We start from the raw sequence: 21,671 nt of genomic DNA, 5'->3' as shown, positions 1-21,671 counted from the left end.
CATACATAAAATTGAATAATTTACTTGTGGACATGAGTCACTTCTAGATAGCAATAAAACCTTGCACCTATGAGATGGTTTCTGGACAATTAGTAGTTATATCAATTTCTCTCCTTAACCACACATTGGCTGCATGAACGAGGATGAGCTTGAGCTACGATTCATAGTCACAAAGTGATATGTGCACGTGGTGCCATTCTCTATTGCATTTGTGTGGGACATTGCATGCCAACCATGCTCAGTTGATGATAGTTATAGTTGTTAGCAGTTATATATGAAATTGCGGTGTTATATTCATTATCAAGTGACTTATAGTTTAGAACTAAAATTCAAACCATTGTGCAATTTTTAATTAAATTTTAATAATATGACCGAAAGGTTCTTACACTAGATTTTAACCCATGTGATATGCAAACCACTCTATATATTAAAATAATATTTTTAGATAGTTAGATGGAAGTTGGCATTTGAAATTACTATTAGTTAAAATTTTAAAATATGAAAAATCTTTAGATGTTTTTAAGATATATATGCATATAGATGCCCTTTCTATATTTTAAGTTTTCATATTATAATATTTCTTGTGATTTTTACAATCTTGTTTTATTGTTGTTTTTGGATTAGCAGTTGCCAAAGAGTTCGTCACATTGCCATTATTGGGTCCATGCCATACCAAGGGCCATGGAGATCCACTTGTGAGAAGAAATGACCAATTCGATCATTAGAAGGAGAATATTTAGGATAGAAGTATTTCTATACAATTTTATATAGAGTAAAAATATAATTATTAGCTAAAGAATCTAAGAGACTCATTTTGATTTGCTTACATAGTGCAAGGAAAAGTATTTGCTGTTTTGGCTGTAGCACAAATTTGATAAATACTAATGGTTTGTGATGCTTTAATATGACAAGGTATCAGATTGCTGTTATTTTCATTCTTTAGATAGTATTTATACATTCTAGGTGCATAGAGCTCACTAGAGGCATTAAAACAATGTGGCCAATCCTGAATAGCTGGGACACATATAGCTTATTGAAGATGATGATGAACCTGTGCAATCTAGGATTTGCCATTTCCAAGCATATTAGAACATTTTTGAAAGATCATGAGCTGTTTAGGATGTAGATGATATCTGTTCCTTGATAGTTTGTCTGGACTGCTTAACAAAATGTGGGGGTCATGTTTATGAAAATCATGATATTTTGGTTCTTTGAAAGCATTATGACTGCTTGATAATAATTTATAATGTGAATAACATCATCATATGTTTTTCTTTTTGGCATATTATAAATAAACCTTTCCATATTGTGTCAAATGCATCAAAATTATTCATTTCATCAGTTTTCTATGATATTGTAATCAAGCTGTTATTCCTTTTCTATGAAATATTAAAAAATCACACACACACACATTTATTTATTTCTTATTGATGATCAGAGTTAATAATGGTGCGGGCCAAGCCAGCTTCTTCCAAGAAACAAAAACGTGGAGTGGATTTCAAAGTAAACTATATCTTTATCTTCAAAGAATTTATCCCTTCTTTCTCTTGGTTTTAGGTTGATAAATCTTATTTGAATATTTTTTTTATTTCAGAAAATAAGGCATAAGATTGGACGAAGGTTGCCACCGCCAAAGAATGCTACCAATGTGCAGATTAAATCTAAAGGTACGGAGTCTTTCTCTTCCATGTTTTGCCCAAAAACTATAAAACTTGTTTTCTTACATGTTCTTTTGCAACACCACAAGCAGCCATTGTGCTTCCTCAGCAGAGTATTGCATCAGAGAAAGAAGGGCTTGCTGTGAACAAGAAAGGCCTGACACTAAGAGAGCTCCTTCAGCAGACATCCCATCACAATGCTAAGATAAGGAGAGGTATTCATCAGGTTTAGTTTATTTGTGTATAAGAACCATATATTATGACTATTATGTTCTTTCTGATCAATGAATGTGATGGTTTAGAGTCAAAGAAATTGAATCTTTTTATTTTAATTTGCAATCAAAGACTACTAGATGTTAGCCATGGTGGGAAGAACCCAAGATTTTTTCCCCTTCTAATAATATCCTTTTGTTTTTTTTTTGTGTGGAAGGGTGCGGGTGGTTGGGTGGGAGGTCGAAATTTTTCTCCGTTGCTCCGCAGTGTGTTATATATATTTTCAAACAAATCTATGTTTTTAAATATTTTTGAACCTTTAGTTTGTAGCTAGATTTTCAAATTATACCTTAAAATCAGTATTGAAAATTGTATTTTACTATAGTTAATAATGCTATGATTTGAATCCTTATGTTCTACTTTAATCTTCCATAAAATATAAATACTCTTTTGCATTTATTTATAGTTAGAAACTAAAGGTTTTAACTTTTAAGTAGAATTGATTGATAATATGTAAAAAACTCTTTAGCAAATAAGATGAAGAAGTAAAGCAATAACCACCATGGATGGACATGAAATATTTGCAATTGAGTGTTTTATAGAGCTTTTGTTTAACAATATGAGTAAATAATTAATATATCATTTGTGTGATAAAGGGCAATTTATAGTGTTGCGAGAAGCATTTGAATTCTCATTAGATGGTTTTATACTCCATAATAAAAGGAAAATAAAATTTTATAAGATGGTACACCACCCATGCTTTTTGTGAAGATAGAGCCAAAAATTAAATTTCATTCCATGCTGATTGACATGGGTGAAACTACATATTCCGCTGGCTCGCCGGCACAAAACCAACTCGAGGTGATGAAACTCTACCAAGAGACACCTTATGATGACATTCGCAATTTCATGAGACCCTTGAGACAAATGTTATTTTTTTTCTTGAGGTTGGTGAAACTTCTACATCATGGCGATTGCTCCAACATGACTTCTAGCAGTAGCAACAACTTCACTTGAAGTTGGTGGTAATTTCCTTAGAGGTTGGTGAAATTATCACAAGTTCTCAAGACATGCATGAGTTCCAATAATGACAATTTCTTGTGGTCTTTTGCAAGGAGATTTCATGAGCTCTCGAGATGTACACAAAGAAGGATCTTCTTCTTCCTTTGCTCCTTCCATATGGCCACTTTGTATTCCTCTGATTGCTTGACACTGCCCTCACCCGTGTTGTGGTTGCTACCCTCCTTGTCTTTGTTGTTATTTAAGACAACCTCTAGATCTTCCTTCCTATTCATCAGTGTTTTGTATGTCTTCCTCCTCTTCTTCCCCCATCTCCTTTTATGGTGTTTGTCTTCAACACACCTTACACTAATACTTGGAACAGGGGACACTTCCAGAGCTGACTGGAATTGAAACCCTGACTTGGCTTGAATTTTGAACCTTGGATAGAAAACAAAAACAAAACATGGGATTCAAACTGTATGCAGTGGGAAAAAAGAGTTTTGAAATAAAATGATTTTCATTTCTAGTTGATTTTTTTTGGCCAAATGAGGACCCTTGAGTATATTGCAATAGACTAATTCATCTTTAGAAATAGACACACATGATCCAAGTTGAAAGTATTGTTTCTTGTCACTGCAGAACAGACATCATGTTGGTTTTGTTAGGGGTTTCCTAGAGAATGAACTGAGGTTTCATCTATCATTCCTTTTCATATATCATTAGATTGGAGATTCTGAATGTTTTAGTGTTTCAAACTGACAATATTTCTCATGTGTATGAATATTTGTCTCTTATACACTTGTCATGGGTTTATGCACTTTACAACTGTCGGTTATCTAGTATTTTGCCTGTGAAGTTACCAATGTCTTAATTTTGCTTGGCTATTCATGAATCTGCTGTGCTATAAATCTTGAATTCAAGATGCTCATGATAAATGTTTCTTCTTTCTTTTTCATTGTGAAGCTGCACTTGTTGGTATAAAAGACCTCATTGTAAAGTATCCATTGGAGCTTAAACTTCACAAGCTTGCCATTATAGAGAAGCTTCGTGAGCGGATATGTGATAATGACAAGATGGTCCGTGACACATTATATCACCTCTTAAAAAATGTGATATTTCCTTCATCAAAAGAGGTATGCTATAAGGATGTCAGTTCCATGGATTATAGAATAACACATGTATATTTACTTTATTCTATTACCCAAGCTTGGTACATTAGAAACCCTTAGATTGGAACATTTAGTTTTTTAGTCTCTTTGTCACTTATTCTCTTTGTACTTTTTTTTTTTCCAATGATGGTTTATAATTCTATTTAGTTTTAAATTTGGAAAGGGATAGCAAATATCCCCTCTAGCACGTTAGTCTAGATGCATTGGTGAGAATCTATACTATCTGTCACGCCTTGGGGTGCACCGCTCACTAAGAGATATCCCACTCGGCAACACTATAATAAAAGAGACTTAGGAACCATATAATGAGGATAACTAAGAAATTCTTGAAATTTATTTATTTATATCATTTTAATCAACCCTGGTTTGAACCCATGAAATCCTTATCTTCGCACTTATTCAACGGATTCAATTTGAAACCAATCCGACTTAACTTAATGCACTCATTCCGTGTTCAACGATTTGATTTGACCATTTTTATCGATTAAGGATTTAATTTAATAGTTTTAAAAAAAATAAAAATAAATACTTAACACTATCCCATGTTCTCTAACAAATATGTGGGTTAACCGGAACACACTTCTCAAACTGGTTAACAAAGTCTCTATAAAGAATATGACTGGTTATCTAACAATTTGCATGCTGAATTGCAGCGAGATAAATCAATTCTTAATGTTTTTGATTTGTACTTTCCAATTTCTAGTTATACGTCCCTTTCTTGGAAGACAAAAATTTAAACATTAAAATCAATTAGACTATCTAACAAGAAAAATAATGAACAAAGTATGCAAAAAGGGCTAAATCTAGAAGTATTTATCTAATGCTGCCGAGTCAACATACACATTTTGTTTTTATGTTGTTAATTGGGCTAGCAGACAATGGTTATCTGGTATGTCTTAGTGTCAGGATATCAGCTTGTAACCTTTTTGCTACATTGTCAAAGATTATATACATAATTAGAGATGGGAACTAATAGTAATTTTTTCTCTATTTTCTATAAAATTGCTTTTTGAAATCTTCTATTGAAATATTCTAAAAAAGTTGAACCTAGTGAGAACATTTTATCTCTTCTTTGTAAATTTGAATTGATGAAGGAAACTGATTATCAATTAATAATTGTAAAATAATATGCTCATTCTAGTCAGTTTGGACAATTCAGGCTCTTCTCTGGTCTAAAAGAGAGGTGCCTTTCATCTTTATAAAACTTCTTGCATTTACCAAGGTTCTTATTTGTGAGATTATGCAATTTTGCATTTTTTTTCAACTGCCGTAGTATTGAAATTGTGTTTGCAGACTACTATATTGATATGCACATATTTATTGTGATACTCTGCACAAGCTAAGCTTGCCATGAAGCTAGCTACTCTCACCGTGCGTGAACAACAAAAAAAACTAACCAAACTAACAAAATATTTACACCTGAAGAAAGTCCACCAATACTATGCACAAATCTCAGGAAACAATTTTGAGTTCAAAAACTTTAGAACGTGAACATAAACATAAACAAACTGAGAATGTAGAATATCTTATAAAAGAAGGTAACAAGCACTTGTAATCAAGGCTATCATTTTTTTGCCAACTCAAGCTCATTAATCTACAACTTTGAGAACTTATTAGTTCTGCACTCTTATATAATGTGCATTTCTGATTGAAATTTTGGTTTTCAGTAAAATGATCCTTTGCATTTTTTTTTTTCATTCACCCCTGACTAAGACTTCATCGAGGAATTTGATTTTTTTAGGTCTTACAATTACCTGTTTTAGTATTCTTCATTGTTTTTCTGATCTTGTTTCGTTTAATATCTCTATTAGGTCAGTTTTTTTTTCATGAATAAATTACGCTTCTATAATGAACAGATTGACCATTTTCTTCTTTGCAGGAAATAACAGCACCTGTAATCTCTTTACTAATGGCTTACATCTTTAATGCGATGACACATATGACAGTTGACATTAGGCTAATGGCTTTCAAATTTTTTGAACTCCTTGCCACGAACTATCCATCTTCCTTCATGTTGTATGCTGAAAAGGTTGTATGCTCTGATTTCAATATGATGTATTCTACCTTATGTTTCTTTTGTCGATATATTTGTCGAAATTCTATTTACTACTGGTTTTTTCAGAAGTGCTATTATGAATAATTGCTTTGTAATTTGTAAATAACTAAATGTCATTTATTGTATATCTTCTTCCTTTAGTCTAAATAATTAAATATCATTTATTCTGGGTACATTGAATATTTTCTTCCTTTTAGACTTTGTTTTATCAAATGTCTTGTTTTCATAGTTGTATGCTATTTTTTGTCATTATATAGGCTTGCTTGAACCTGACACTTCTAATAGTAGTTTTCATGTAATTTGGATTCTCAGAAAGCATGCCGATCTTTAATATTTTGGTAGAACTGTTTACTGGTTAATATTTTCGAGTAAGCTTTAGCTTCCTTATAAATCACAAAAATGGTCTGATTGTCTAGCAATGTACATATGAAGTTCTTGTAATTTATCCGTTGTGATTACGTAGGCTTGATTGAACCTGTCACTTGTTTCATGTAATTTGAAATTTTAGAAAACATGCCAATCTTTAATATTTGGGCAGAACTGCTTTACTGATTGATCTTTTTGCATAATCTTCAACTTCCTTGTAAATCACAAAAAATGGTCTGATTGTCTAGCAATGCACACTAATTTATCCATTGTACTTCACCTCTTTCTAGATGCTCATTATCAGAGATTAGAGCGTAGAGGTGTCAAGATTGACAAGTGGTTTAGATGTCAATCAAGCTGGACACCTTACCCAAGTTTGACATGGTCCAATCCTAAATGGGCTGAGCTGTGCCTGGCACCAGGAGTCTTATGGGCCATGTTAGGCATGCACCTTGTGCCCCACATGCTATGCTGTGTCATTCCTGGTATAGGCCTGACCCACATGCAGTGCCAAGCATGGCCCATGGCTTGCCTACTACAAACCATATAAAATTTTCTATATTATCCCTTTTACCCCTAACATAATTAAAAAGAATTAAAATCTTACTAATTACCCTTATATATTTTGAAAAATATTGAACAGATTATTATTATAATATTTTCATTTTTTTAAAAAATATTTTATATGTATTATAATTTATATGATCAAATTTCCTTCTCAATGAATTGGTCATTTGGTTGGGATGGCTTGGGCTTGTGGGCACAACCTATTGACACCTCTAGCAATGAGGACAATTTTTGCACCATGTGCATTTTGGTCTTGCTTGGTGAGTGATGTAAGTTGGCTGTTCCTTGCATGGGTTCTATATGTTGTTGCCTAGCCAGATTCAAACATGGAAGTATAAAGGTTAATTTGAGATCACCCCACTGTGCTAGCCATTTTAGGAATCTACTTGATCCTTAGGAAGAACAAGCTAGGAACTCATCATCTATGCTGATAAAGAAAAGTTCAACTGGCTTTATAGATTAATGTTTATAATTCTGTATTTGAAGTCAGAATTTTGTGTCTGTTCTGCATTATTGATCTGATAGAATTTTCTGTATTTCTCAGGTTCTTGATAATTACATAGATATCCTCAGAAACAACCAAATATACCTAGTTGAGAAGAGCAAGCTCATCAATGCTCTTGCTGGGCTTGCTCACTGCCTATCTTTGATAGCTAACAAAGGTCAACGTAATGATAGATTGAACAATCAGGTAGTATCTCTACTGTCTACTTTTTTTTTAAAAGTGGTTAAATGCATTTTCTCTTTGGAACTATCACTTTGTTAGAATTGTTAAATTAGTGAATATAAGTTTAATCTGTTTATCCTTTTTGTGCCATGAACATTAGTACTTCACTTCAGATTTAATTTTCATTTAGAATTTATTTGGTGGTTTGCCCCATTCATTGATCCATTGTTCACAAATGCTAGGATCTGATAATTTTAGTTTATTAATGGTGTTTTTTTTTTCCTTTGCGTCACTTAAGCTACCACTAATAATTCTTTTAAAACAAATCTTCTATTGCAAAACAAATACAGTGTGTACATTGTTTGATTTGCTGATGCTGAAGTAGTTTCAAGGTAGAAGCTATGCAGTTGTGTTAAAAATAATAATATAAATGATTTTATAAAATTAGTGTGCTATAAAATGAAATGGATAAAATACATTTCATCTCATTGCTTCAGTTGATTTCACCCTCATTGTCTACTTCATGTTCTTAATGATATTGATATTGTAGAATAAAGGAAAAGGAAGACAAAGTTGCACTATATTAAGAGGGAAGATGATTTCAATCAAGGTATAAAATCTCGATTCGTACCAAGGTTTGGGTCTTAAACCGAAACCATACGATTTCGGTATCTTATCGTGCCGTGCCGGTATGGTTTTAATATTTTTAAAATATAAAATATATATAAACTAATAAAAAATTAATCTAAATATTTATAAAATAAAAATAAAAATTTTAAAATATATATTAAATTAATAGGATAGTTTTATTAGAGTTAATTAAGAGTAGTTATTATATCGACTATAGTTAACGTAAGTTTTTTAATTAAAAGCACTGTTCCTCCTTCATCTTTCGTTGCTATGTGCTGCCAATTATAATGAGGCTTGCTTGAGCCCTCAGCAGCTGTCGTGGAGGCCGTGAAACCTGCTCATAGCCTCCGCGGTAGCTAAGGCCATCGCGATGCCTCCATGGCGGCCGCAAGGCCCACATGTGGCCTCCACGGCAGCCGCGAGGCCATCACGATGGTTGCTGTGGAGGCATTGCGATAGTCACGAGGCCATCATGTGGTCTCCGCAATGTGCGCGCGACACCTTCGTGGTCGCGGTATCCAGGCGTACCTTTGCCAATTTCGATTAGTGAACGGGATGAATTTTTTTGCCCGTGTCGGGCAACACAACACTATATTTTAAACCTTGATTTCAATATAGCATAATTTCTCAATTCATCATTGATTCCACTCTCCTAGGCACCATTTGAGCTTCAACATGACATGATTAATTCTTGTTTCCTTTTCTTAGGTACTTACATCACCTTTGCTATGACACCTTCGCTACTCTCTTTATCGACAAGATTCTCTTCTCTATGTCAATCTTGACTTAACTCCAAGCACTTGTTTCCGTGGGTGAAAATATGCTCCCTACTTTAGTATTTACTTCCATTTCCTTGAGCAGAAATGGAAGGAGGGAAGGAAACCGTTGGAGACAATTTGTCAATTTCCCTAGACTAATTGCTAATTTGATTTTTTTACTTTTTACAAACTAAATTTTTCTCCCTTTATCTTTCCCTCCAAGGAAATAAAGAAAACTTCTTCCTTCAACTTGTTCACAAGAAACATAGCGTATGTTTCACCTTCGACTCGTCCACTTGATTCTTCCTTTCTTTTAGAAAAGGCTGAAGTTAGCCTCAGCTTGTGTTCACTAATATATTTACCAAGTGTGTAAGTGTAGAAAACTTACAGATAACTATTTAATAGGGGTTGAGTTTGTAAATATCCAAGTATGACAAGATTGACTATATATATGGTTGATGGAGAAGTGCAAGAGGTGTTGATAGTTTGAAAAGTCCAAATAGGTAAAGGTTGACCAGACACTTGGCCAACGAAGAAGTCTTGTAGAAGGATAAGTCCAAGAGAACTTTGGCAGATGGAGAAGACCAACAAGAGTTGATATGATATGGATGCTGACGAGGAAGATTCGAAGGTGAAACCTCGTGACTAAATGAGTTTTAAGAGATTATGAGCGATTTTTAATCTTGGTTTTTAGGTAGAATTTACCTAATCATGTATTCGACCAAGGAACAACTGTTTTGAGTCATAGTTGATGAATGAGGTCTATCTCGAGTTAAGTTGTGGTTGACAAACAAATTCAATCAATTGGACTTTTTGTCCAACCAATTGAATAGGCGAGTCGATTTGATACCCGACTCAAGACGTTTTGCATGCAAATGAAATGAATTTTTATTTCAACTTGAGTTGACTAAAGATAAATTTAGTTGGCTTAAGAAAGTACCCCTTGAAGGATAAGGATGACAACACTCATCTGAGTTGATTTACTTTTGTTAAGTCTATTGGATTGAATTCAAGTCAAATTAATATTGTTTGAATTAATTGAAATCACGATCCTCTAAATAGATGAGCTTGTGATCTTATCCAGTTGAGTTGACCGACAAGTGTTGAATTGGTTGAAAATGATTTTAGTCAACTAGAATACTGTTGAGTAGACTAAAGACATCAACGTTTTAGTCGATTATCGAAGATTTGTGTACTGAAATTAAACAAAACAACTATGTTATCCAAGCTAGGTTTCAAGGCTATAAAGAGACGGATAAGGGGAGCTTGACCTGAACATTTTACAATAACTCTACTGTTCCAATTTCACACTCGCTTTATTTTATTATAGGCCTTATTGTTCTTGTGAAATCAAAGAGCTTAACATCTTTATCTTCAAGCTCTTACAAGGCTTTGATTTTTCTTTAAAGCTCACTTTATTTTTCTTTCAATCTTTTCCTTTTGCTTTACTTGGATTATATTCTTTAAAAGAACCTTTATATGAGTTTTCTTTCCCTCTTCAAGGAGGGACCATTAATGGGATTTGAGAAGTGACTCATTTGATGAGTCTGTAGGTGTGAAGTAGGACTGGGGGTTGAACCACATTAGAATATTATTGCCAACATTGCTTTCACTCTTTTTATATTTTCGTAGCATAGCCAACTCTTTATTTAAGCTTTTGCATTCAAATTGTTTTTTTTTATCTCTAGATTTTTGTCTATTCACCCTCTTAGTCGATCCTTCAATCCTTCAAATTTCCTTATTATTTTTTTCTCACATTTTTACAACCCATTATGATTTTACATTCTGGCAATAAGTAGCTAATAAAGTCATGCTAAAGGTTCACTCTTTTCTGACCCATGGTATTTTGGCTTAGAATTGGCTTAATTTCTCTATCCTTTCATCTGTTTAGCTTTAACTTCCATGGCTTTTGTTGACAGTTGTGTCATGTCTTTGCTAGAATCAGGAAAAATTTCAGGGAAGAGTTCTACATGCCTACAAGCTAGAGGTCCATGAAGATCATGCTGGTAGGAAGAGACTACTTGAGCATCTGTACTGGAGTTATTTAATTGTTTCTTAATCTTTTATTGTCTATTTGCTAGACGAGGCCACTGCTTATGCTGAAATGGAATATACTGTCACTGCAATACCTGCACCTAGAATGTTTTAGTTGTATACCTGCATTGTTAACCTTGCAAATTCTTATCATATAACCTACCTCCTTTTACGAAACACAGTCGTCATTTATCCATGTTGCTCATAGTGTCTTTGTTTGCACTCCTACAGGATCTAGTAACTCCAGTTTGCATTCATATGGCTTTCTTTGTAACTGTGCTATATGAATTGTATTTACATCCTATCTTCACTCACTTCTATCAAATTAGTACGAACTGGAGCACCTAAAACTGTTGGATTTTCTTTTTGAACAGGAATCGATTCTTTGTACGTGAAACTTGAAGAACTTGTTCCAGTACTTATAAATTGTTTTTTGGAGTCAACTTCAACAACTCGTACAATGGATGTAATTGATGCCCGATCATTTGATTGCATGTTGTCTACACTTCATTGTACATACCTGGCTGTTAAATTTCTTGGGATAGAGAAGCTTTCCACTTCAGTGTTTGATGGACGTGATGTTGGGCAGAAAAAATTTAATTTATATGTTAAAAAACTTTGGGAAACATTTCCTGTCCGCCAGCTTTTTCAATCAGCAGAAAAGGTTCGTCTCTTCATTTTTCTCAAATTTCTATTGTGAAAGTGTGCAGATGATAGATTTTTTAGATGCTCTCCTTCTCCATGAATATGCTTCGTTCAATTTGCTCAGCCAACAGGAGAAAGGAGAATGAGGCCTTTATATGCCTTTACATAAGAAAGTGATTAGGCTTGTACTTTCAATTTAAATAGGGGCACACCACTGTCTATTTGTTCAGGTAATGGATGAATTTCGGGCAGTGAATATTTTACCATTCAAGTGTTCATTCAGTGATAATTTTTCAACGGTTTGCTAGTACCTGTGGATCTTTGAGTTCAACGGATACATAAGGTTCATATAGTCAGTCCACTAAAATGATTTCTTGAACAGTTAGTTGGTTGACCAACAGATGCTAATCCAATTTTGAGCTATATATAGAGAGATAACTTGAAACCTAGTGATTGTACAAAGTGCAACTTTCACAATGCGAATACAAGGTCAGGTTCATAGACAAAATAGCTGGACAAAAAATGCATCTATTGTTCCTTGGAGAGGCATGATTGATGATGATGATTTATTCATGAAGATGTATTGAGATAGTCATAGTAGAGTAACACCAGTAAAATTTTGTTATAATCAGTTGCCCTTTAAACTTGGAGGAAAAAAGTTTTTAAGATAGTAGATGAACCATCACGGTTCCAAACTTTCTTCAAATTTAAGCATAGTAGAAGTTCTAGCAAGTGTTTCCTATTTACTTTAAATTTAAGTATTCTTCATACAAAAAGCATGTATGAGGCATTTCTTTAGACTATGCAATTATCATGCTTACTTTTTTAACTGCTTTGAAAATTGTCATGTTTTACTGTTGATTTTTATTTGTGATCTTTGACAGGATGATGATAAATATATAATTTTGGATATCAAGATCGCTCAGATATTTTTGTGCCTAACTAAATGGGTGAATGGTATTGATTTTCTGAGTGACAAGCTTGTTGAGTTCATCGAGTTTTTGTTGTTGGTAAAAGTTGCTTCTCTATTAAATTTACATCTGGTTAGAAGTGAAAAAATTAATTTTGTTTTGATTTTTTTCTCAACTATTTTCCTTTTTTTCTTTGTTAATATCACTGCTTAAAAGTGCAAAGAGTATTCTTGTTTGGATTTCTTCTCATTTTTTTTCTTCTTGTTTTTGATATTATTATTTTTCTCTTCCAGCTGATGAAAATTGTTAACTAATCCTTTTATAGAAGATATCAAGTTTCCTAGTTGTCTTAATTCTTTTCTCTATCTGAAAGGTCCTTAAAATGTTGCAGTTCTTCCTTCATGTTGCTTGACTCTTTTGTTTTCTCTAGCCCATGCATAAAAATCCTCTCATTCTCAAGGAAAGGTGGAAGATAAACACAGGGTAATTCCTGGATACAAAATAACTTTTCATTAACAAGGTTACGATAATGATATGGACATGTTGGGTTGATGGAATATGCTATTAAGAGTCACAGACATAACTCATGGTGGGATCCTTCTGAAGTATTTTAGGACTATTTTTTTTTTTTTCATTTATTCTTATGGTTGGTGATCAAGAAAGGACATATTGACCTTTTACCAATTTTCTCTCTCTCCTAATCCCCTCATATTTAGGCAGATTATTTTTTGAGGAAAAGAGATGTCAAGGGATCCTTAGATCTCTCCTCTCCATATCTCTATCCAAGCAGAAAGGTGTTTCTCTTCCTTTCCCTCGCCTTTTGGCTCTCTTCCTTCCAAGTAGACATACTTGTCCTTGAGCACAAACTCAATAATCCTTATGCTACTTCATGGGATATAGGTGACGGGAGGGAATTGGATGTGTTATCTATAGGAGGTGAATAAAATTTGATTACATTGTGCAATCTAAGATTTAAAATCTCGACCCGTGTCGAGATTTCGGTCGTAGACCGGAACGATACGGTTTCTGTATTGTATCTTACCATGCCGATATGGTTTTAGTATTTTTTATTTATATATAGTAATTATTAGATGAATATGTTTATGGTGTATAATTTAAAAATAAGTTGTATATTGATTTGATATAAGTTCTCCATTCTTGAACAATTTAATATTGTTAAAAAAATAATTAAATCTAGTTTTTTAAAAGAAAATTAATCTATCAATAACTCGAAATAAAATTGATACATCATAATACGTTACCTTATTAATACCAAACGGAGTGACGAAAATCTGATGAAAGCATTGATTTTCTATATTAGATAATCAAAATTATATAAATTAATATAAAGATGCTATTTTATATATTATAATTATATAAATTAACTGTTTATTCATTTAATTAATTAAATATTAATTTAAATAATATATATTTAAAATAGTAAAAAATCAAAATATCAATTAAACAGTAAAAATTAAATAAAAAATTATCAAAATATAAATTTAATTTATTAATTTTTTTAAAGATTTTTTTGAATTTTTTTTAGATTTTTTAAATAAAATTTAAAACAGTAAAAAAATTCAGATTATTAATTAAGAAAATTTATTTTTTTAAAAAGATTTAAATATATTTTTATATATTTTATTGGGATAATTTAATTAGGATTTATGAAAGCTCCTTCGAAGCATCACACTTAAGTTGAGAATTGTTTTAATTAATTAAATATAATTTTAATTTTCTTCAACAGGAGCATCGCGCTCGCAGGACGCTCTCCGACGGCATTGCGAGTTGTGGGATGCTGTAGGCAGCGCTGGAGGCGTTCTGCGATGCTTCGAGAGCCACCAAAAGTGTCTCGTGATGCTTTTTGAGGCGTCATGTGATGCCTCCTGACGCCAACAACCTGCTTTCTAGCGCGCAACACCAGCGTGTGAAGCACGCGAAATTGTTCGTTGCGCGGTGCCAGTTTTGTTCCGTCGTCGGAACTGTAAAAACTGTCTGTGCCGGGTCACGGAACGCTATTTCAATTCCTGGTGCAATCTATGCAGCATCATATATCCGATCTATGGGATTGTATATGCAGTCGATGTAGCCATATGCAGCCTGGAGACTTGTGAAAAATCAAAATGGCCTTCATTTAACTAGTTTAGGTTGAAGCAAATCAAGTAAATGGCCTTATTATTTCTTTCCCTAGTCTCTTCTAAAATAACAAGAGCATTTATTACATTATTTGAGGGTTAATTTAAACATGTGCATTAATATGCTTGTTTGTTATGTCAGATGTTCTACAATGTTGTGTGTGTGTGTGTGTCTCTCTCTCTCTCTCTCTCTATATATATATATATATAAATTGGACTATTCATACATCTTTTAATTTTGGATGTGAACGCCCGCGCATGCTCTCACACACACACATATTGGAGTGGACCATAGATGCCTTTGTTTATGCCTCATAATTTATATACATTATGCAGTTGGTCAATCACATGGCCTTATATACACCTCTTAAAACCTTGATTTCATCCTTTCAAATATAGTACATTTGATACTATTGATGCCATAATAATCAAAATAGTAGATATGTTTAGCTAGAGAACCAATAAATAGATTGATATTTATATATCCACTAAAAGTTTAGACCACAATCTTTACATGTAATTTAATGTGCTCTAAATCATTCCTTGTCTTGGTTCACCTAAGATTAAACAAACGTAGGTTATGTTTTGAGGAGCTCAAATCTGTGTCGATTTGTGCAATGTTATTGCATAGGCCTTAATTTAACCCTCCTTCTGGTTGGGGATTGCGACATGGTTTGGTTCTATGGATATTAACCTAAATCTTTCTGTGCAAATTTGTGGATGATTGAAAAGTGCAAATGCATAAGTTGAGCCCTCTACCGGCTTACCTTGTATATGGTTTTTGTTAATGGTGGCTTTAGTCAACGGTGCTACTTTCCATTTTCTCTCAAAAAGAAAAGGGCACTATTTCCCTTTGCTAATTTTAAACAATGTGTTAAATTTCTCCATTTTGTTGTTTATTATTCACATAATTATTGATTTCTGTGATTTTGGTTTTTTACATTTTTCATATTTTATGCTATTGTAAGATAAAGTGACAACTAGTGAAAGTTGTAGCCCTAGATCGTCCAAATTGTCTTAGTTAGACATTGCTAATTTGGAGTGATTCTATAATGTTTATCCTTATTTTTCTTTTCATTGATGCCAGTTTCTTGATTATAGTAGAATCTAGTTATTGCAATTTTCAAGTAAAAAAATGTAATTTGTTTGAGATTTTGTTGTAAACTCTTTGTTAGATCATTGAACTATTCTTGTTTAGGTTGGCACAAATACACGGAAAAAAGGGGCACATATGGAAAACCACATTGTTTCCCTCTTACCATTTATACCAAGACTTCTTTCACAGATTACTACCAATGGGAAGGCTAGGCTTCTTGAGGTTTGTTTCCTCTTAACAAGGTTGATTATGAAATATTGATAGGTTTCAAAAAAGAATTTGTGCACCTTTATATTATTACATTTCTATATAAAAGTTGGTTCAGGGTTGAAAATCTTAGGGGTTTTATTTTTTATTTAATTTATTTTCTTATTTTTTCCTATCGATAATGTTTTATTTTTTCCTATCGATAATGTTTTTGTCATGACATTTCCTTGTTAAGCTAATCAACTCCGCAAAGGAACACTAGATGAAGCTTCAACTTACAAAGCTGAATATGGTTGCAGGCCTTTACTTGTTCTTTCAAGGAATGCAGGGTCGATTCTAGGCTATTTACAGCATATTTGTCTGTAGTTGAAGAATTATTGCTTGTTGTAAGCTCTAGTCTCATATTTTTTTTTAAAAATTTGCAAAGATCATTTATTTGCATTTGTAGTTAATAAAATAGTTGAAATTTAGTATGAAAATGGCAAACCAATGATGGTGGCAGCTCTATAATACAGGCCTAAGGGGATTTTTGTTATTTTTTCTAATAATAAGAAAAGAGGAAGTCCCCATCATCAAGCTTCGTTTGTCCCAAGTATTTGGGATCAACTGCACTAACTTGGATCTCTTTTATGCAAGAAATTTGCTCTAGTAGTGAATAACTCTCGTGCCACTTATACGTGTGTGTTACAGTTGAGCCCTGTGAATAATAAAGTTAAGATTTTTGATTAAAGGTTTAGATAAATTTAATGTTGGCTATCTAGGCCTATTGCAACCCTCAACTGTTCTCATATTTGGGATCAATATGGATGGTTTTAAAATATACTAGATAAGTGAATTATCAAAATCTTATTTTCTAAAAATGTCAATTATTTAAATTCGCTCAATTCTTTTTAAATACTACATTTCTTAAATATAATGGTGATAAAAATAATATCTTTTCAATTTAAGTGTCTTTACTATCCTTGTGTGCTATCAAAAATTACCACTGTTATTGAATTGGGGTTTTGAGAGTAGTATACTTTAAAGACAAAATATTTAGGGGATAAATTGAGAAGCAATGAAATTTAGGTGTAAAGTGGAACCAACCTTTCTTTTCTTTATGTACATCTTTTGTAAAAAAATATTTCGTTTTCATATAATATAATATTTTTGATTTGCCTTTTGTCTCTTGTAAAACATAATGTTATTATTTATTTTGATTTTCTCCTGTGTTTTATTGCAAGACGATCAATACTGGTCTGCAGATGCATGCATCTAGTCATCAAGATCATCTAAGCCATGAGATTGCTTGGATGAGAGAGCTTCCCAGGATATTACTGCACCTATCTGATGAACATCCCTCTAACACGATGGTTAGTGCTAAGATTAACTGCACTTGAATTCTATTGGTGACTTTTGCTAGTTCTTGACTTTATTTTTAAAGCATGGCTATATTACTATCATTGTGCACTGCTAAGCCTGAGAATTGATTTAAAGTTAGTTACTGCCAAAAGAGAAGACCAGCCCACTTAATGCAGTCAGATATTGGTAATTGTCATCCCATTTTATGCTAGATTTGTGGACATGCTTAGCTAGGCTATTGTTTATGGTTATAGACTTTGAGCATGTGAATTGAAGCAAGCATGAGATTGTACAATGCCCCATCTTGGTCTTTATTCTATCTAATGAAGTTCTTGATCACATGAATGTTGTTGACTCCCATCATTTTTATAATTGTCGTGACATTAAGACTTTCTTTTTTATGATTTAGAACTAAAGCAGAAATGCAGTAGTAGAAACTGATGATGTCTTTTAGATGGTCTAAACTAATGTGCCTTGTTAGTTACTATGAACCATTTATTAGTGCATTCCTTCCGCGTGTATAAATAAACTATGAAGCGGGAGTTATGCCTTTTAAAATTCCTTAGGTTAGATGGTTAGTGCACTGGGCAATTGTCCAGTGCACAAAGAGTTTGATCCTATTTTGAGTGCTATTGTATTCATTACTCTTAGGTATATTCTCTGAAAAATCTTTTATCTATTCGTTCAGCATTTTTTGCAATTGTTAGTTGAACCTTTTTGTTTGTTGAATATCTCATTTAGAAGTTCTTACAGGTGGTTTTAAAAGTCCTACTTAGAATCGGACAATGTTCTGTGCCAAATTCACCTCTTGGTTTTGAGTATGATGCTCTGCAATTTCTCTTGCGAGAATTTTATGCTATTAGATGTAAGTGTCATTATCGTGATGGAAGTAAACTTTTTCTTGCATATTTTAATTAGTTATAACAGTTGTTGTTTCATTGTATCAACTGGCTCCTGTTTGCATCCTCCAATGAAATTGAATATTTGATTGCATTTTGCAGCTCATTCAGGATCAATAAATTATGGCCCGTTTCTGAAGCTACCAAATGATTGCAAGGAACTTGCCCTTTGTTGCTTATGCTACTTTTCACGGTTGACTTCAGATTTTCTTGAATCATTAGCCTATTGCTGCTTATGTAAGCATTGATTAGACACCTGCTGTTTCAGCTTCCTTATTATTAATTTTTTTTAAAATTTAAATAAGCACTTTATCTGGGTCAAATTTAAACTTCTTGGTGGCGGTAAATGTCCTCTCTTCATCAAAACCAATTTCAACTGGAAAGGACAAATTTTGGAAGAGTCACACTTGCAAATGGCAAGGTGAAACCATGGATTCATATATTGGTGTTTTAGGTGGTAGAGCTATTTGTACCCCATTTGATATTAACAACAAAAGAAGTATGTTTGAGATGTTCCTCCAATGTTATGTTTATTGCATAGTCATGTGGAAATAATTTGCCATGTAAATCTAATAAATTCTGTTCCTTAATTCTTTAGCCAATGTTCTTAACCTTTCTTGTTTTCCTTATTTGTCCTTCAATGTTTTCTTTGTTCTCAAAGGATCTCTAGATTGTAATGTATCCTTTATTTAATGTAATCTTTAGCACATGTTTCCCGTGAGGGAAGAAATCACATATGGCAAAAACGTTATAAAACATTTTGTCCTTTGATATTTTCCCTCCATTTCTCACATAAAAGTGAATTTTTTCCCTATTCTCTTTCCCTTGCTGTTCTCTTCCCTTGTAGGAAACAAGGACCGGCCTTGATGGTCTCTAGATTTGTCTGATCCTGTTTCATCAAACATTAGACACTACTGTCTAAATTTTTAGACTAGTATTTTCTTTTTCTTATTGTAGTGTCAATCATCTAACTTTGATTAATTTTGAGAGCTCCAAACACAATACACTGTTGGAGAAGTATTATTGTCAATCTTTGTATGTTGGATTATTTATCAAATTTATAAAAAAAAAGTCATTCTTTTGGGTACGTTTTAGCCATATCTCGGTCTCTTATATGTCAGAGAATAATGAAGGTAAAATGTGATCCTAACCAGTGCATGATTCAGCTCACAAGTTCACCCTTTTAAAGTTGCATAATGTTGGAAAAGTCTTGAAAATTCTCTATTTGTTGTTTGTTGGTAATAGTAGTTAAAAAGGAAAAGATATTTTTCCTATATTTTCTTGACCGACATACTAGCATTTTCTTTAGAACTAATTGGTATATGATGGTTGTCCAGTATACTACCACTTATATAGCTTTTTGTTATCTTGTTGCATGATTTTTCCTGCTTTTGTTTTATTGATGATCCTAATGATCCACCTTACATCCTCCCCCTTTTTAAAGAATATGTATAGTGTTTCCTTTTTTCCATTTTCTCTGTTATCCTATTTATTGTAATTGCAGGTAATGATATGGAACCACTCATACTGCTAAGGATTGTTGAGGTTCTGCAGATAGCATATATATCTGGTCGTGTCCCTGTTTCTGAGTACATGAGTTTCTTGGTAACTTTAGTCGCACGCTTTAGAGTATCTCCTGGTAATCTCAGCAACATTCTAGCCACTACAACTATCATGGCGTTATTTGTTTTTCTAAATTCGTTCATTATTAATAGATCTTTTAGTTTGACTTTCCTACGTTGCTGCTTGCTTTACAAAATTGGAGTGAACTTCTGCATAGCTATCCGTGTCATGAATTTTACTTCGTAACATTATTCAATTTAATATTCTTTCTTCATATGTACATTGTTAGTTGATAAACAACTAGCAATTATTGTACTTATGCCAGCCCTGTGCTTTTAATGAATGATGTACAATACCTATTTAGCATATTCTATTTTGGCATGAAAAAGAGATCATATAAATTGTCATAATTAAAGTATCTCATTAGAAGGGGAGCTTTAGCGTAACAGTAAAGTTGCTACCGTGTGACGGTCACTAGTTGGAGCTCGGAAACCACCTCTTGCAAAGCTGTGTGCATTGGATTGCTATTTTTTTTATTAGAAAATGATGATAAGATCCAGGTTTTAAATCTCAAGAGTGTCAAAGCTTTAGCTTTTAGCCAGAACAATACAATTTTGGTACCATGTTATGCCCATATAGTGTCTAAATTTATTTACTTCTAAATACGAATCAATATAAGTCATTTGCACCAAGAGTTAAGAGTAGGCCATGATTTTGAGGCTTATTTACTTCTAAGAATGAATTCATACCGGTTATTTATGTTAAGCGTTAAAGCAAGAAGTTTCAAATTGTTACAAGCATCCATAGTAAAACTAAAACGTTAAATATTTAATTAATCTTATTAGACTTAGTATAACTTATATAAGTTATAACTGATAATTAATTACTTATAATCGATTTTTTTATAGTTATGTACTTGTAATTATTAGCTATTTACTAATAATTTTTTTACTTATAATTATAATTAAAAAAAGGATAATCCAGTGCATGAAGCTTCCGCCAATATATGGTCCCGGTGAAAGATCCGACCACATTAAGTCTATTGTACACAACTTTTATAAATAATTATAAATAAATAGAGTAATATTTTTAAAAATATATAAATAATTATACCGGTTAATACATTATAAGTAATTATATTTATAAAAATTACACTAATATGATATTAATTATTTAATACCAATAGTATCTATATATCAATTATATATGTATCAAGTAATTAACTATTTAATTAACTGTATTAATTAAATATATGTATCTATTAAATTTATAATATCTGTTAACTAGCAATTTAATTAATAGCCAGCCTATCCCAAGGGCAAAAAAACCAAAGAAAAGTACACAACTTTCCTCTTCCCTAGCAATCCCAGCTTCATTTGGACTACGTGATTTACAGCTCAATTGCAAATTGTGACTTTGGCAAAGTCATGATCTAATGAAACCCCCTTTGACAACCTTAACTCACCCTTTCAGCGCTGATGCCCCTAGATTCCTCCTTTGTGTCGGCTGGACACCAATGCCTTCATCTATCCTCTATTGCCCAGTGCCCCCTCTTTTATAGTTCCTCCTCTTCCCCTCCTTGTGACAGACAAGATATTTTGGTTGTGCCATGCCACCATGTTCCATGTTTCAGTCACACAGAACGGAATAAGAAATTCTGGCCATGTTATTTTTCGTAATTTCAAAAGACAATGTGTTAAGCAAACTATAGTTTTTCAATTGTTATGATCTTATACTGAATTGAATTTAATATA

General features: G+C 32.8%; 1 protein-coding gene across 5 annotated transcripts in view; it reads left to right on the top strand.

Moving 5' to 3' along the window:
* LOC122008136 (testis-expressed protein 10-like) overlaps nucleotides 1-21,671 on the top strand; it is a 42,533-nt gene that overhangs the window by 2,362 nt on the left and 18,500 nt on the right. For 4 of the 5 annotated variants that reach the window (XM_042563743.1, XM_042563741.1, XM_042563740.1 and 1 more), the window contains exons 2-16: nucleotides 1,439-1,503; nucleotides 1,595-1,667; nucleotides 1,751-1,873; nucleotides 3,837-4,006; nucleotides 5,922-6,071; nucleotides 7,576-7,722; nucleotides 11,026-11,092; nucleotides 11,495-11,784; nucleotides 12,650-12,775; nucleotides 16,010-16,129; nucleotides 16,414-16,500; nucleotides 17,338-17,466; nucleotides 18,209-18,320; nucleotides 18,457-18,591; nucleotides 19,859-19,993. In XM_042563743.1, coding sequence (XP_042419677.1) covers nucleotides 1,447-1,503; nucleotides 1,595-1,667; nucleotides 1,751-1,873; nucleotides 3,837-4,006; nucleotides 5,922-6,071; nucleotides 7,576-7,722; nucleotides 11,026-11,092; nucleotides 11,495-11,784; nucleotides 12,650-12,775; nucleotides 16,010-16,129; nucleotides 16,414-16,500; nucleotides 17,338-17,466; nucleotides 18,209-18,320; nucleotides 18,457-18,591; nucleotides 19,859-19,993 — 1,921 coding nt within the window. In that variant the 5' untranslated portion in view covers nucleotides 1,439-1,446. The remainder of the gene's footprint in view (nucleotides 1-1,438; nucleotides 1,504-1,594; nucleotides 1,668-1,750; nucleotides 1,874-3,836; nucleotides 4,007-5,921; nucleotides 6,072-7,575; nucleotides 7,723-11,025; nucleotides 11,093-11,494; nucleotides 11,785-12,649; nucleotides 12,776-16,009; nucleotides 16,130-16,413; nucleotides 16,501-17,337; nucleotides 17,467-18,208; nucleotides 18,321-18,456; nucleotides 18,592-19,858; nucleotides 19,994-21,671) is intronic. The other variant, XM_042563742.1, reaches the window with a different exon arrangement.

The sequence above is a fragment of the Zingiber officinale genome, chromosome 8A (assembly GCF_018446385.1).
Source record: "Zingiber officinale cultivar Zhangliang chromosome 8A, Zo_v1.1, whole genome shotgun sequence".
Lineage (NCBI taxonomy): Eukaryota > Viridiplantae > Streptophyta > Magnoliopsida > Zingiberales > Zingiberaceae > Zingiber > Zingiber officinale.
The sequence above is the reverse complement of the archived record's forward strand: the minus strand, read 5'-3'. Positions and strand labels throughout refer to the sequence as shown.